At 40.4% G+C, this 14,525-nt stretch overlaps 2 protein-coding genes across 2 annotated transcripts in view; one reads left to right on the top strand and one right to left on the bottom strand.

Annotated features, from left to right (window-relative positions):
• The window catches only part of usp53b (ubiquitin specific peptidase 53b), a 29,691-nt gene extending 19,710 nt beyond the window's left edge, over positions 1-9,981 (top strand). The window contains exon 19 of the mRNA XM_062477638.1: positions 8,491-9,981. The gene's annotated coding sequence lies outside the window, so the exon portion shown is untranslated. The remainder of the gene's footprint in view (positions 1-8,490) is intronic.
• On the bottom strand, positions 3,191-13,890 carry gucy1b1 (guanylate cyclase 1 soluble subunit beta 1). The gene is made up of 13 exons (XM_062477640.1): positions 13,730-13,890; positions 13,319-13,392; positions 11,799-11,899; positions 11,585-11,703; positions 11,141-11,338; positions 9,964-10,194; positions 9,604-9,720; positions 9,149-9,282; positions 8,462-8,659; positions 6,595-6,832; positions 5,704-5,844; positions 4,211-4,365; positions 3,191-4,053 (listed from the first exon to the last, which is right to left on the bottom strand). The coding sequence occupies exons 1-13, from the start codon at positions 13,730-13,732 to the stop codon at positions 3,894-3,896; spliced, it is 1,869 nt and encodes a 622-aa protein (XP_062333624.1). The 5' UTR covers positions 13,733-13,890; the 3' UTR covers positions 3,191-3,893.
• Positions 13,891-14,525: the final 635 nt, after the last annotated feature.

The following is a 14,525-nucleotide window of genomic DNA, read 5'->3' as shown; positions in this document are numbered from 1 at the left end:
TTTATTTGATCATTAATATATTGTTACATCTTTGGAACTTTAACCTCAATGTTTCCACTACTTAACTATAAATGAGGCGTTTTATTGTCTGACGGTTATTCATCACTGGTTGTCCTTGTTGTGAAAATCTGAACCTTTGAAGTGTATAACTGATAACGAGTACACATAATTCTAATGCTGATCATCTTCCAAAACATATGCCTGAGTTATTGATGCTGAAATACTAAATCAGGTCAGTTTTTTTACTGTCAAATGTCTCCTCCTAAACTGAATCATTTTGTTTACTGTATACACGGCATAGCATATCATAGCAGACTTTCTAAAGAAATACTTTTTTATAGAACTGTTTGTAATACATAAAAAAACTTTCCAACTATTCCTTCTGACCCAAATAGGCTTCCGTAAAGAACTTGTCAAACCTGAAAATAATCCTTCTATTTTTGCAATATTCTATTTAGCTCACTGTCCTTAACCCTTGTGCTGCCTTCGGGTCACATGACCCAAAGGTTCATAACGAACCATCGTTGTGTTTACCCAATTTTACCCAATACAAAAACAAATAAAAATCATTTTCTTTTAACCTTCGCAATGTGGAGGGTCTGAGACAGCCCGACGGTTAAAAGAAAATGCTTCACTTTGTTTTTGTATGCGGTAAAGTTGTCACAATACGACGGTGGGTAACAATGACTGATGGGTCAGAATGACCCGAAGAGAACACAAGGGTTAAGTGCCGGACAGTGCTGTGTTATAGTGACCTATAAACAGACATAACGCAACATATTTTTATCCAAGCTATCACTCTGAGATAATCTCAGAGCACAATTACTGTGCAGCTTGAGTGTTGTAATCAATAAGAGATAGAGAAGAGATCACTGTGAGATATAGTGTAGTAGTATTACTTGTTGCTGTATGGTAAATGTAAATTATTAACCTAACCTGCACTCTGAATAGAAATGCACAAACACAAACAATAGACTGTATTATTGTATCTGTCCTGTGGTTCTTGGTTGGAGTTTCCTATAGATCTAATTTCAACAAGACCCACGTTCATTCGAGGTCATGTTAAAGTGTGCAGCAGTGTTCGTGCACATGACAGGTTCAAGGTGGTAAAGGCTTGCATGCTTAAACTATACATTTCCCTTTTAAACTAAGTTATATTTCTGGTTTTGCACTGACAAGGATTCAGTGGTGCAAACAGTATTTAGTACTTTCTATCTGGTTTATTGATCACCCTCTTAGTTGGTGTACCTGAACCACTGAGGATTTGAATTGTGATGAAAAGTATAAAGTTGAATTGAGGCTTACAGCTGCCCATCTAACATGCACAAATTTGAAATAATATATCCACCCTAACAAATGACCTGGACTGCGTGGATATCAAGTTTCTTGAAATTGAATCACTTGAAGGAATGGAATTTGTCAATTGGCCTGACAACTTGTTAGGTCACAGGTGAGTTTATTTTTCTTTTCATTTTTATTTTTGTGCATCATTAACCACAGCAAGTTTGTTACAGAAATGTTGTAGTCAATCGAAATCCACAAATCCAAATCAAGTTTTGATTTATTTTAGAGTTTGGGATCCCTAGCAGCTTCAGAGATCAGAACAAAGGTGCACAGGCTGTTTGCAGCACAGTACACAAGTCTAGCTGGCCTGCTATAAGAAACCTTAGGTGGGCTGACACCAACAGTAGCGTGACAACACTAGAGTGCAGCACTCTACAAGCTGTTACTTATTGTAGACGACAGCACTGTACAGGCATTATTTACCAGCAGCATGGTTTGAAGCGTTTGAACATTTCCTCAGATCTAGTCATGTATTTCTCTATTTTCCTCCCTCATCTGTCAAATATATGAGTTTTCTTTTTTTGGGGGGGGGGGTTATGTGCTCCTGGTATTTTGTCAGTGCTCAGTGTCAGTCAGTGTTGCCAGCATCAGCAAGTCGAGGGTAAACAAGAGTAAAGCTTCAAAGCATGACCCGAATGATGCCAAAAGGTTGATGTCATACTTGGGCTCCCTACTGCAAAGTAGACATTCTTTTTCCTCAGACATACCTTAGGGTGTTCACTTATGACATGCATACACAAGGCTTATTGGTTTGTTTTTGTGTCCTGGTGAACTACATGAAAACATGACCACTGAACATTGGTCCCTCTGAGAGATGAAGGCTGAACTACCCAGCTCCAGAATGATGGAATTTTACATTAAGAGTGGAAAAGCTCAAATCTAACTTGTGAACATGGGCTATACATGGAAGATGCTTCCAGCACCTATTTTTCTATATGTTCTTCTTAATGATAGTGACATTTTGGAACTCTGAAAATCAAATCCCTGGATTGTGATTGGTTATTTCCATCTTGAAGCCAAAGCTTTGAGCTTGAACTTCTTGACGTTAGCCAAATATTGATGTTTTCAAACTCCTTTGACCCTTTTCCTCTACAGACTCACTGGATTAGACTGGCAAAACACTAAAACTCAGTTCCTGGAAGCTCTGGGTCTTGTGTTAAACTTCCCTCGGTTGAAGCTAGATGTAAGATATTTCTATTGTAGTACCAGGCAACAGTCATACCAGGGAGCCAATTCATCCACTTCCTCTCACACCATGGACTGGCTTTGGCAGCTGCCCCCGGTATCGACGTTTCGTTTTTGTTTGGCCTCAGCATGAAACAGCGACCAGGAGGTGCCTAATGCCTTATCCTTTCACAAAGTTTACTGTACCTTCTTAAGCCTTTGTATGACTGACGAGAACATCGACATTCCAAAAATCTCATTAGTCACTTTTTGTTATGTGCAATCCTCTTTGTAGATTATTTACCTTAACATTTCAGGACTCTTCTGGTTTTCTCCCATAACTCCTTGTAAAGCTTGTAACATTTGTTTAACCCTTGTGCTGCCTTCGGGTCACATGACCAAAAGGTTCATAACGAACCATCGTTGTGTTTACCCAATTTTACCCACTACAAAAACAAATAAAAATAATTTTCTTTTAACCTTTGCAATGTGGGGGGTCTGAGACAGCCCAACGGTTAAAAGAAAATGCTTCACTTTGTTTTTGTATGCGGTAAAGTTGTCGCAATACGACGATGGGTCACAATGACTTATGGGTCAGAATGACCAGAAAATAACACAAGGGTTAAGAATTGGAATGAAGCAGCTCTTCTTCATGACTTAAAACAAACAATAACATCATTGGTCAGGTTGCCTCATTTTTATTCAACACAAAACAGTTTTTGTTGGTGTATTTATACAGAGGGAATACATCTCAACACTCCTTTGTGAGGCACTTGGCACAATGACAGTGGTTTTGAGAGTGAGAATATAAATAGAAAGCTAGTGAGGGTGAACACTTAATATCCAAGACCACACAAATGCCTTGCAAAAAATTAACTATTTACTACTGGTCAGGAAATTGTGAATTAAAATAAACATTTACAAAATGTATATCCTAAGTGGCTGAGAACCATAAAATACTTTTACATACATCTGTGATACTTAAATAATAATTTGTCTTGCATGCAATAAATAAATATACTAGTTCAACAATACTGTAAGCAGAAAAACATACTTCAGAATACCTTGACAGAAGAAAAAAAATATATACTATTGGTAGAATTAGTTGTAATGAATGTAGACAGTGTGCGACTCAGAATATACTACATGTGCATATTGCAATTTTTACACAATGGACAGAGAAATCAAGACTACCAAAATACTAGTTGCTATTTGGCAATTTGTGAGCCCTCTATTTAACAGTGTACCCTATGTTGACATGATTGTTTTTACATCAAAACAGTTAATTCTATATCAAACTAATAAGAAACATTAGGCAAATAAAGATGAGCATTTCTGTGTGAATAATTGATTTAAGTATTGTCTACAGCATCGACAGTAGATTCTCAGACGTGAACAGGCGCCGTAGAAGGTCCCACGTCAGCCTCAGAGTTCTTGCGCGACAGGAACCACACTTTCATGGGTTCCTTCTTTCCCTTCATGGTGATGGGTCCTCGGTACTCCAGGTGGAACTGGGGGTCGGCGTTCTCTGCAGACTGCAGACACCTGGAATGAAAGAGTTTTCGTTTCCATGTTCTTGCCTTGTATCACAATTTTGTCACTGAACGGTTGCGACAGCTTCACCTGAACATCCTGCAGGTCCACTGCTGACTATTCGGGCCTTGTTGTACAGCGTGACAAAAGGGAACATCCTCGCTCTTACCTGTATGTGTATTCAGAAACGTTGATCCTGCCCTTGTCTCCCGTGGTCTCCGTTCTGCTGGTGAGGTTGACGGTGTTTCCGAACAAGCAGTAGCGTGGCATCCTCTGTCCAATCACTCCTGTAACCACCTCCCCTGTGTGGATCCCAATTGTTATCTGGAGAATAGATAGAGGACGGGACCAAAACGGACTGAGTAACCGGGAAAAATGAGTGTTTCGCACTTTGTGTCTTCGCCATGTTGTTGACGTACCTGTCACTATTTAAAGTCAGCTTGCAGTTGTTTTGACACTGGCGAAGTGACACAATACCCAAAACACTGTCACACCGAGGATCTGTGTGTGTGTATCTATTGAAGATACATTTGGCAGGAAAACACATGAATTCCTTCCAACAATCTGTGGAGGCATTTGGTGGTGTTCCAGCAGCCACCTGCCATTTAACAGGCTGAGCACCATGTGACTGTCTGAACATCTCAAAGGTCAGGCATTTTAGAACAAACCGTCTATAGTAAATTGACTGTTTACACATAGGTTTGAAGCTCCAGTTAGGACATTTACATCTTTGTTGTAAAGGAACGTTAAACCACGGTGGTGATTTGTGTCCCACAAAGACTAAGGATAAACACAAGACATGACAACTGGTCTGGTTCGTTGAGTGTTTACCAGTCTTATCTACACACTAATGTAACATCCCATTCCTTTGCGCTGCTTGAAGGGAAATATTAGAAAACACCATGTTTTGGGGGGGGGGAGCATTTTGCTATTGTAATTATTGAATAGTCAGGATTAGTTTGTTTCCTAACACCTGCTGATTTAAAGATGTCTGCTTTTATTGGTTTGAAAACTGTATGAAACTCTCAATGACAGTGGCAGAGAACAAGCCTCAACCAAAGCCAAAATCCAGACCCTTCCATTCAACGGAATCTATTTGTGTCTCTTGTTGAGTTCTAGACAGCCTGTACTTGAAAACAGAGAATACAAGTTCAACAGTAAAGGCTTTGGAGAAAGGTAACGTGGGACCTATTTTTAGACATAGGATAGTGGATAGTAGAGACATGATTTCAGGTTGTTTCTTCAGCCTAACCGGGTCCCCCACCCTCCCCCTCCAATGCCATGGGCGTAATAAACAGGCTTTTGTTAACCACAAGACGAGAGTTTCCAATGCTAAGTCTCCCAACAGTCACTGATACAATAACAAACTCGGCCCATCAGTTAAACAAAGGTCCGCTGTTTCACATCAGTTACAGCTGCTAGGGTATGCAGAGTGGAAATGTGCACAGTGCCATTTTGAATGGCTTTCACACATTTATGAAGAACCAATTGTGGAAGATATTAAGATTCTGAAATCATATCTTTAAAACCTTGTTTGTTAAGAAGCAATGGCAAAATAGAATGAAGCTAATAAGGCTGATGGATAAATCACATTAGACTAGAGACTAGACTCATATCAGTGATCACTGTTTGGAGAGACGGCAACATGTATTTCATCCGCACCTGTACTGGCTCCTCGTCCACTTTGACCTGTCCTGCTATCTCCATCATGTCCAGGGCCAGGTGACAGATAGACTGGGCGTGATGCGTGCATGGCTCGGGTAGGCCACTGACTGTCATGTACTTATCACCCACTGTCTCTACCTGCAAGAGATAAACACACATATATAGTATATATAAATGTTTTTGTTGTTGTTGTTTTCACTGTTGCTTGAAGCCAAACAATGACTCCAAACACATACCAACATCATTTTGGTCAAAACACACAGTGGGATAAAAGTTCTATTTAAATGTCATAACCGCTCTATTGAAATGCCGCTGTACTGTAAGAAACTCCGACAAGGTTCTTGGTGTCAAAGAGGACGTGAGGTGTACACAATACAACAGCCTCACTTTTGGGCTCTGGCATGACCGTGACGCCTTCAGAAGCTGACAATAGAAGCTCTCAAAAGCCCCCGTCCAGGAATATGCAAGGAGACAAACACTTAAACACTTACGTCAGCTTATAGACATTCAGCGGCTCTTAGGAGCCAGTTAAAACCTCGGACCACCTAGTCATTAAGGTTGTAATGTAAATATTACTTATTTTGGTGACCCAGTGGCAGAAACCCATCTCTTGTCTGTAGTAAGGTTTGTTTGACTTCTTAAAGTGCATTCTTGTCTGAAAGCCTAGAATGTAAATCTGGTGCAGGGAGGCTATAAAATGCCGTCCTCACTTAAAATAAGACTGTAGTTGAAGGGTAAAGCCATTCTAATGAGACCTAATGGTGTCTGAGTCATTGATTTCAATAGTTTTTCGTTGAAATGATATCGGATATTAAAGATCAGCAAGCAGCAAAACAGTAACTGGCGTGAATGTAAGTTAGATGTATCTTCAAAAGAAAAACTCCCAACCTTGTATACGTAAGGGTTCTTCCGAGAATCGGTCAGGATGTCAAAACGAGTGTAAACATCATTGAGCAGGTTGACTATCTTGATGGCCCCCTCGGCCGAGGCATGCTTGCTGCAGAAGGCGTTGAATCCCACGATACCGCTGAAGAGAATAGTCACGTTGTCGTAGCGCTTGGCCGACACCGGTCTCTGGTGTCGCAGTTCGTTTGCAACAGATGGAGGCAGAACCGAGTAAAGCAACCTACAGTCGAGGAAATATGGAAAGACACAAATGGGGGAAGGGCATTCTGTTGTATTCCAGTATTTGTCTCTTGAAAGAGTTCACATTTTCTTTAAGAGCAGATTTTAGAAACAATTGATTTGTCTTTTATAATTTGGCTTGACATTTATGAAAAATTGCAGAAAACCTTTCACTTTTTGGGGTATTTGTGATTTAATTCTGTTTGATTTTGGTGGTCAACAAAGGGCAGTGAGTAACACTGAGTCCTCAGTCAGGGTAAATTCAATAACATTCCCATTCTCTCATCCATTTTAGGACATGTCTTTGCACAAGCTGCTCTTAAATGAGGAAGGTGTTGCTCATCGCTATAGCAACTGCTTTGAATTATGGCTGTCTGTCAACCACCAAATGTCCTAAATGATGCATCAGCATTACTGGGCACATGACGCACACAGATTCCCTCACACAAAATGTCTTCCTATAGCACCTCAGTTCTCTGGTATTCTCTGCAACTCAAGAGCAAGGCGAGCCAAGATCTCATCAAGTCACAGCTTTTTTTATAAAGGAGTCTTTGGCCTTTCAGAGAGAATGCACCAGCTGGACCCAATACAGTGATAAGATGTTTTGGCAAGAGAACGCAGAGCCCCCGAGGCCAATTTGCACTTAATGTCTGTCTATGTATGTTTGTCTTCACACACTTGCATCCAACTCCACGCTGTCTTAAAATGCGGTTGGAAAAAAAGCAATGGAAAAAAAAAGGCAATCAGTGTACCGTGTCCCCGAAGCGTTGAGACAGGAGCCTTAATCAATGTTGAGTCTGACTCATCTCCCCAGACCTGTTCAGCCCCAGAGAAGTGCTCAAGGAATTATAATAAAAGTGAGGATCAAGCCTGTCGCTGGAAGAGGAGAGGAACGCTACGACTAGCAGTTCTAATGGAGAGCTTCCTCTGTGTTCCATGTCACTAGACTTCCGTTGACAGGGCCTGAATTGCTGTGACATTTCACTTCCACCTCAAACGAGATGAAGACAAAATCTCGATTCTACTGAGAAAAAGTATTTTGGGGGGGGATTGGCCAGCCCAAACAGCTGGTGGCGTTTTACTGTGTATTTACACTGATTTGTATTTGCTACTGCGTTCCTGACATTTGACCTCATGCCTTTGACCCCTGAACACTTCAGAGCACTCTGAGTGAGCTGAACCGCTGGAGATAAACTCCTCCTGGAGGCCGGGGGAAGGGTGCTCTCTCTACAAGCCCTTTGCACTGTAAACAGAGCTATATTTGGGCGACAGTAAAATGTTGAGGTAATGCTAAGATAAGGCAGATTGTTGATTTAAACGTTTTTAAAAGTAGTCTAGCATCTAGAACTGAATTGGATGTGCACGAGGCTCTATTCTCACTTAATCATCATTTAGGTTTCATCAACTGTCCCTCGTGTAGAAACTTCCTGGAAATCCTTCAAGAGCTGTTTTGGGTATCTTGTTGAAAAAGGGTGCGTTTTGAATGTAATAGTGAGACATCTCTTTAAAAACAATGTAAGACCTAACCCATACTTCCTGCCGTGTCCGTGTTTACATGTCTGTGTCTAAGAGGCCGTCGTGGCCTTAGATGTCTGACGTCTGGTTCTGAGCTGACACGTGTTATCCCCACCTGTCAGTCTTCTTCTTCTCGTCCTCCAGAGCTCTGAGCGTGTGCTGCAGACGATCCGTCAGGATCTCCAGCTCCTGCGTCAGCTTGTACTCCTCACGGAACTGCTCTCCGAGAAGCACCAGGTCCCGTGTGGCGTCGTGGAGCGGGATGTCACTCAGGTAGAGCCCCCGGCGCGTCAGGTCATCCAAGTTCATCACGCTGACGACACACAAAATGGCTGATGTTCAGGAAATGAGCGCCGGAGTTTGTTCTCAGCCACTGAATCATTACCATGTAGTCATACTGTAGGTAGATTTCAGATTATAGAATTGAATAACACATTTTAAGAGGTCTGATTTAAAACTTATGTCAGCTTCAAAGACCTACAGAGGCACATCTCTCGCAGTGATGCAAAACGCATCACTGCACCATTTACTTTAGACCAGCTCCTGATGGAGAGGTGTCATTAGGGTTCAGGGTAAGGAGAGCGAAAAGGTGACAGGGGTCACCCACTACCAGTAGCTCCTTTTTTATGCTTGAATGGCTTTTTGAAAAAAGAGAAAAACAGTACCCTTCAGTGGTTCATTGTGAGGTATCAAAACATGACAGTTGAGACATTTTCAATTTTTCCAAAATGTTCATCTAAATGATCTCATTGGACATTGTGAAACCACATTTGTCATAGACAGGGAGCCGACAGTAGCCCACCTGGGAGAGCAGAGGAATAGAATGTTCTCCGCTTCAGGCAAGTAAATCATCTGTCCCTTTAACCTCAGGCAGCTGATCTCCACTCCTGTTAGCTCGTCCTCACTCTCCAAGGTTTCCACGTTGAGAAGGCCCTCCTGGCAGGACAGAAAAAAAGAGCGAGAAATTAGGAGAAATATGCCACACAATGAATTAAAGCACTGTTTGTTATTGTACGCAATTGGCAGATGGAATCTTTGATGTACAGTCTGAAGATAACATGCTACTGAGCCTTTTATGTGAATCCTCCTATTCATCCCCGATTCTACAACAAACCCTTAAAAACTGTCCGTCAGTAAATCATAACATAACTCCCTACCCTTTAGGTCTTTATCTGCCAGCTGCTATTTATTCTTAAGACCGAGACTGAATGGATTTACTTATTTGTATTTATCAATTTTTCTTTCGATTTGACGTACCATGCTGCGGAGGACGAAGACTGTGTTGATGTGTGAGAGGATTCCGTGGAAACTGAAGTCAATGTGAGGGCGCACCAGGGAGAACACAGACGGGAGATTACATGTCCCAGGCTGGAGCTGAGAAGCATAACAAAAACAAACACAAATCTCAATCTTCCAAAAACCAAGTTGCCCTTGTCGAATTTTGATAAGTGAACTGATTACAGCATTGAACTCTTAGTGCTAGTTACAGTATCAGGACAGATAACTTTATAGCACATTAATGCAAGGGGGGGTTCTATGACATTCCCAGACAAAACTTTTTAGTTAAACTTGACTAGGATGGTGTAATCCCAGGATTGCTTGATTTCAAACCCACACCTGTGGCAGGACGCGGTATATGGCGTTCCCGCATTGCGTGAGCATCAAGTCCTTGTCAAACATGAGGTGAAAGGGGAAGGCTTTGCAAAAGGTGTAGGGGCTGATCCTAGTCTCCTGTGTCCCGTTCTCTTCAAAGCCGTCCAGGTCCTCGTAGAAAGCCTCCTCCTCCGAGTCCTTCTCCTCAATCAGGAACTTGATGTGGTCGCACTCCTCACTCTTGTGCTGGATAACCTGAAGGGAGGACGTTGGTACACAACACTTTTTTTTTAAAGAAATCATTTCAACATGAATGTCAGCAACAAGAATTACTGGGAAGGAAATATATATCTGTTATTTAAAAAAGGATTGTTTGAAGATGCATTGTGAATACTAGCTTTTAGACCCACCTAATGTAGTGAATGCTAGATAGGGATGACTTTACAGTACGTTGATTGAGTATAAAGTTAAGAGTTTATAATTAAGTGGTTTTTAGCAATCAAAGCTTTTGAGGTTTTAGAATACAGTATTCCCCAAGTCCTATCTGATGTTCTTTCCCATTGTGAGATTGTGAAGGATTTGGTGACTAGTAAAAAAAAAAAAGCAGAGATGTTGTTTAGAGGGTTACTGGGCACAGGACACGTTGACGTCAATACTGTGTCTCTGTGCGCATCGTTGCCGTGGCAACCCTGGCTAACATTTCCAGAAACCGGGTGTCACATTTGGTGTGTCTGTCAATTCAGTGCTTTCATTTTCACACAAGGCCTGTGAAGAGGCAACAAAGACATGGTGCCTTTTCTAAGATATGATTAACTATTATAGTGGTAAAGACTTTGTCCGAAAACGAGGGGGCAATCATACTGGAGGAAAGGATTGTTTTTTATTTTGCCGTACATTGTGGTTGGCGGTGCTAATTTGGATGTATAAATGGCAAATATTCTCAATCCTATAATAGAGTCATATCACAGTTAGTCTAACAATTATATATCATTATGAATGCACAGTTAACAAAAATGTTCATCATGTTTTGTGTTGATTCGTGCCGTTGAATCAACTGTGTCCTTCCAAGGGGACCCTCTGTTTGTCTGACGCTTTGTGTAAAGAGAACCTGCATCAAACCTAATTTCAACCTGATTACCATGTTGACCTAGGAGACGACCCCGACCCACAGATATAAGCCTACTCTGAACACAAAGCAGACCTTCATTTCTATCTCAGTTCCGTGGATCTGCTGGGCCACAGTCTTGATGATGCCGATGACAATGTCCTGGAGGCCTTCGCGCTCCGAGTAGTAGTGAAGGATCAGGTTGTTTCCTTTCTCCGCATCCGTGCAGCGGAAGGATGGAGCCCTCATCCCAGGGTAGATGGTCCCCAAGTGGTCATGAAGAGCATCCAGATTCTGGAGACAATTTGTGAACATTCCTGTTATTGAACCTTCATAATCGTTCTCATGAACCTAAATGCCCACTTCTATGCTATTTAGAAAACATTAGTAGAACAGATGAGCAGTTGAATATAGTTTTTTTTCATTAGTAATGCTTCATACTATATAACTTCAATCCCATATAGTACATGCCAACTCAGAGTTGAATCAAATACTTTACATTAGAATTTCGTACTTGTCAGAGCTTGTATTACTACTTACCTGCAGGAACTCACGGACATTAGACCCTAAAACACGAAGGATGGTGTCGTATCCAGACTCTTGGCAAAACTCAAAAAACATCTTTCCGAACATCTGCAGGATGTCACCAGCGTTAATCTCTGTAAGATGAAGAAAAATACGTATTTACTGTGACCTTAAAAACTTGGGTAGGCATTTGATGTTACAAAAAAACATTCACATGTACTGTACTTACTGAGAACTTTACTGGCAGCTGCAACAAGGTCGTACGTTTTCGCGTCATCATATATGATTCTGACCAGGAATTGACCCTCCACATCAAGCTGGGCCTCCCTCCTGTTGACATTTCATCAGGGATTTAACCACACCATCTCTCCCAGCTCCTATCCTCTGGGAGGCGCTATAGATCATTGTCCACCAAGACTTCACACTTTATCCCAATTGCTATGAGGTATTCTTCTATCACTGAACACCATCCACTGCTCCTCACTCCAACTGACATACGAACTTCTACTCTTAATTTACAGTAAGGTACAGTACACTTGGTCTTGTAAACCACAGGACCAAGTGTGCTGTAAGGTAGGACCAAGTGTACTGTACCTTACATGTTATTCGGCGATTAACTGTACATTTGATAACAAGTTTGCCAAAAATGCTAAGAGGAACACAAATCTCATGCACTTGGTTGCGAGACATAAAACAAATAAAAACAAAAAAGTCAATTTTGCATCAAGTACACAGTACCTCACATAATTCACAGCTGTTACAACTGTGATACTAACAAGGAGATGTATAGCATATTTACACTGCATCCTCAATCAGAATAGAAATGTAAAGTGCATCCAAGCATGAACTCCTCTGAAAGGCTACCTATATTTGGAAAGGAATATGAAAAGAACTTGGCGAAAAATAAACAGGCCTGTTACACATCTAATGAGATCTATGACCTGATTACCAGTTGATCTGAATAAACAAAACTGCTTGGCAAGCAACCCTTTTCTGAGAACTTGTGACAGCTGAGCAAATAAACCGAGTGAGTTAAAAATGACTACAAATGTATTCAGTTAATTTAGAAAGATATATTTTCCAAAAGCTACAAGATTTGAAAGCACATCAGGACTGATTAATGATGCACAAATAATGAGAATTAGGTCAGCACTGTAAACATTGGACATTAATAGTTAACATTAATATTAAAAGTTTTTCTGTGTGTGAAAAATTGACAGATTTTTCCCAAATGTCAAAGGCAGATGTGTCTTTGTTTTTTAAAGCTTGGGTCAAGTCTGGGACACTGAGGAACGTAGATGAAAAATAAACTTGGACCTAACCAAACATTTGAGCCCGTAGAGAAAATGGTTTGTTGACATAATGTAAAAAAATATATTAGAACTGTATGTCAGTGCCAAAATGTCTGTTCAGTTATCACCAGAACGTGATACATTATGCTAATTCCTTTTTAAGACCATGTCCAAATTGGGATGTTTTTTTGTTTTTTTGACACGATCGTTACTAGGCTACAAGTATTGATGCTGAAACAGCCTCAATCCTGTCAAGTATTTAATAACTCCCTACGTTTTTGACGTTAATGGAATGGTATGCTGAGCAATGGCATTTCAAATAGGTTAGGTTAGAGTGCACGGGTTTTAGTAGGTCCTATTTAAAAAAAACTTTTCTTCAATGCCCTATATCCTACATTACAATATAGTGGTGTTTAGGCGTATTAAATGTAATTGTTCAAACATCTTCCCCACTTACTTGATATCTTCCCACACTTCTGGACCATAATTTCTTAATACAAGAAGTTCCAAAGCGTGATTTACAAATCCGTACTGAAATAAAAACCAAAGACAATTTATAATAATAAAAATACATTAACAATTGGCCGGTGAATTATCGGAGTGCTTTCAAACAGTCGAGAGAATACAATGAGAAATGTAGACGTGCATATATTAACTGATAAAAAAGAATACACAGCAAATAGGTAACATTAATATGATATTTACATCGGAATCAAACGGGCTGGGTCGATGTTGTTTTAGGCAAATTATGCAATTTCTGGTGTAGCATAGGCTACGCGTGAGGATGGCAAGAAAACCGCGTTTACGGGCAGCAAAACAACCTAGCAACGAATCGTGAATGTCAAATTAATATGTGGATGTGACATACCATTACGACCAGTTCTTCTGGGTTCCTTATCAATAAACGCCGTAAAGATAAATATCACAACACATTTGCTTCCAGGCGTTACGTTGGTGCACGGCCATTCCTGTTGTCTGTGAAAATGACGTTTAGAACGTCCAATTGGAGATTGAGGAGAAAGGCAGAGGGCTTGCGACCGTCCATTGAGAATCAAATGAGGGTTGGGCTACAACATTGCGTTGTGGATGAAAACAGTCATATCAATCGTGCGACAGAAGGCTTTTTACAATTACAATTTTTTTTATATATTTTACTTTTTTAGGTTAATCCAAACCCTCACATATATTAGTTGAAGTCTTGTCAAATTATAATGCCTGCATATTGTCTACTGTATTATTAAGGCAATTGTCTACAAAGCACTTTTCAATTAGAAAGTACATGTGTCGTATTATAGAATGTTTTAAGTGAACGCCAAAAGGTTAATTTACCAGAACTGCTGTAGAATAACCTTAGCAATGCTAACATTGTGTTTGAGAGACATCAAAGGTTTTTACTGTTTGTGTAGCAATTATCTAATTTAGTTCATTTCACAAACAAGTACTGTTTTCAAAACGTCTTATGAACTGGAAGCCAATGTATTTGCAAAGGACTTTGTAGTAATTGTACCCATCTTCAAGGACTGGGGATGTAAGACACCTACAACCCACATTTGAGAAACAAATTGGATGGGTTTCCTCATGTAATTTATGTTTCTTTGAAGATGGTTTGTGTCACTTGGGAAAAATATAGTGCCCTTTTTATAATCAACCAATAGATAGTTGGA

The sequence above is a fragment of the Osmerus eperlanus genome, chromosome 14, assembly GCF_963692335.1.
Source record: "Osmerus eperlanus chromosome 14, fOsmEpe2.1, whole genome shotgun sequence".
NCBI lineage: Eukaryota > Metazoa > Chordata > Actinopteri > Osmeriformes > Osmeridae > Osmerus > Osmerus eperlanus.
Note: the sequence above shows the minus strand (reverse complement) of the source record. Positions and strands in the feature narration are given on the sequence as shown.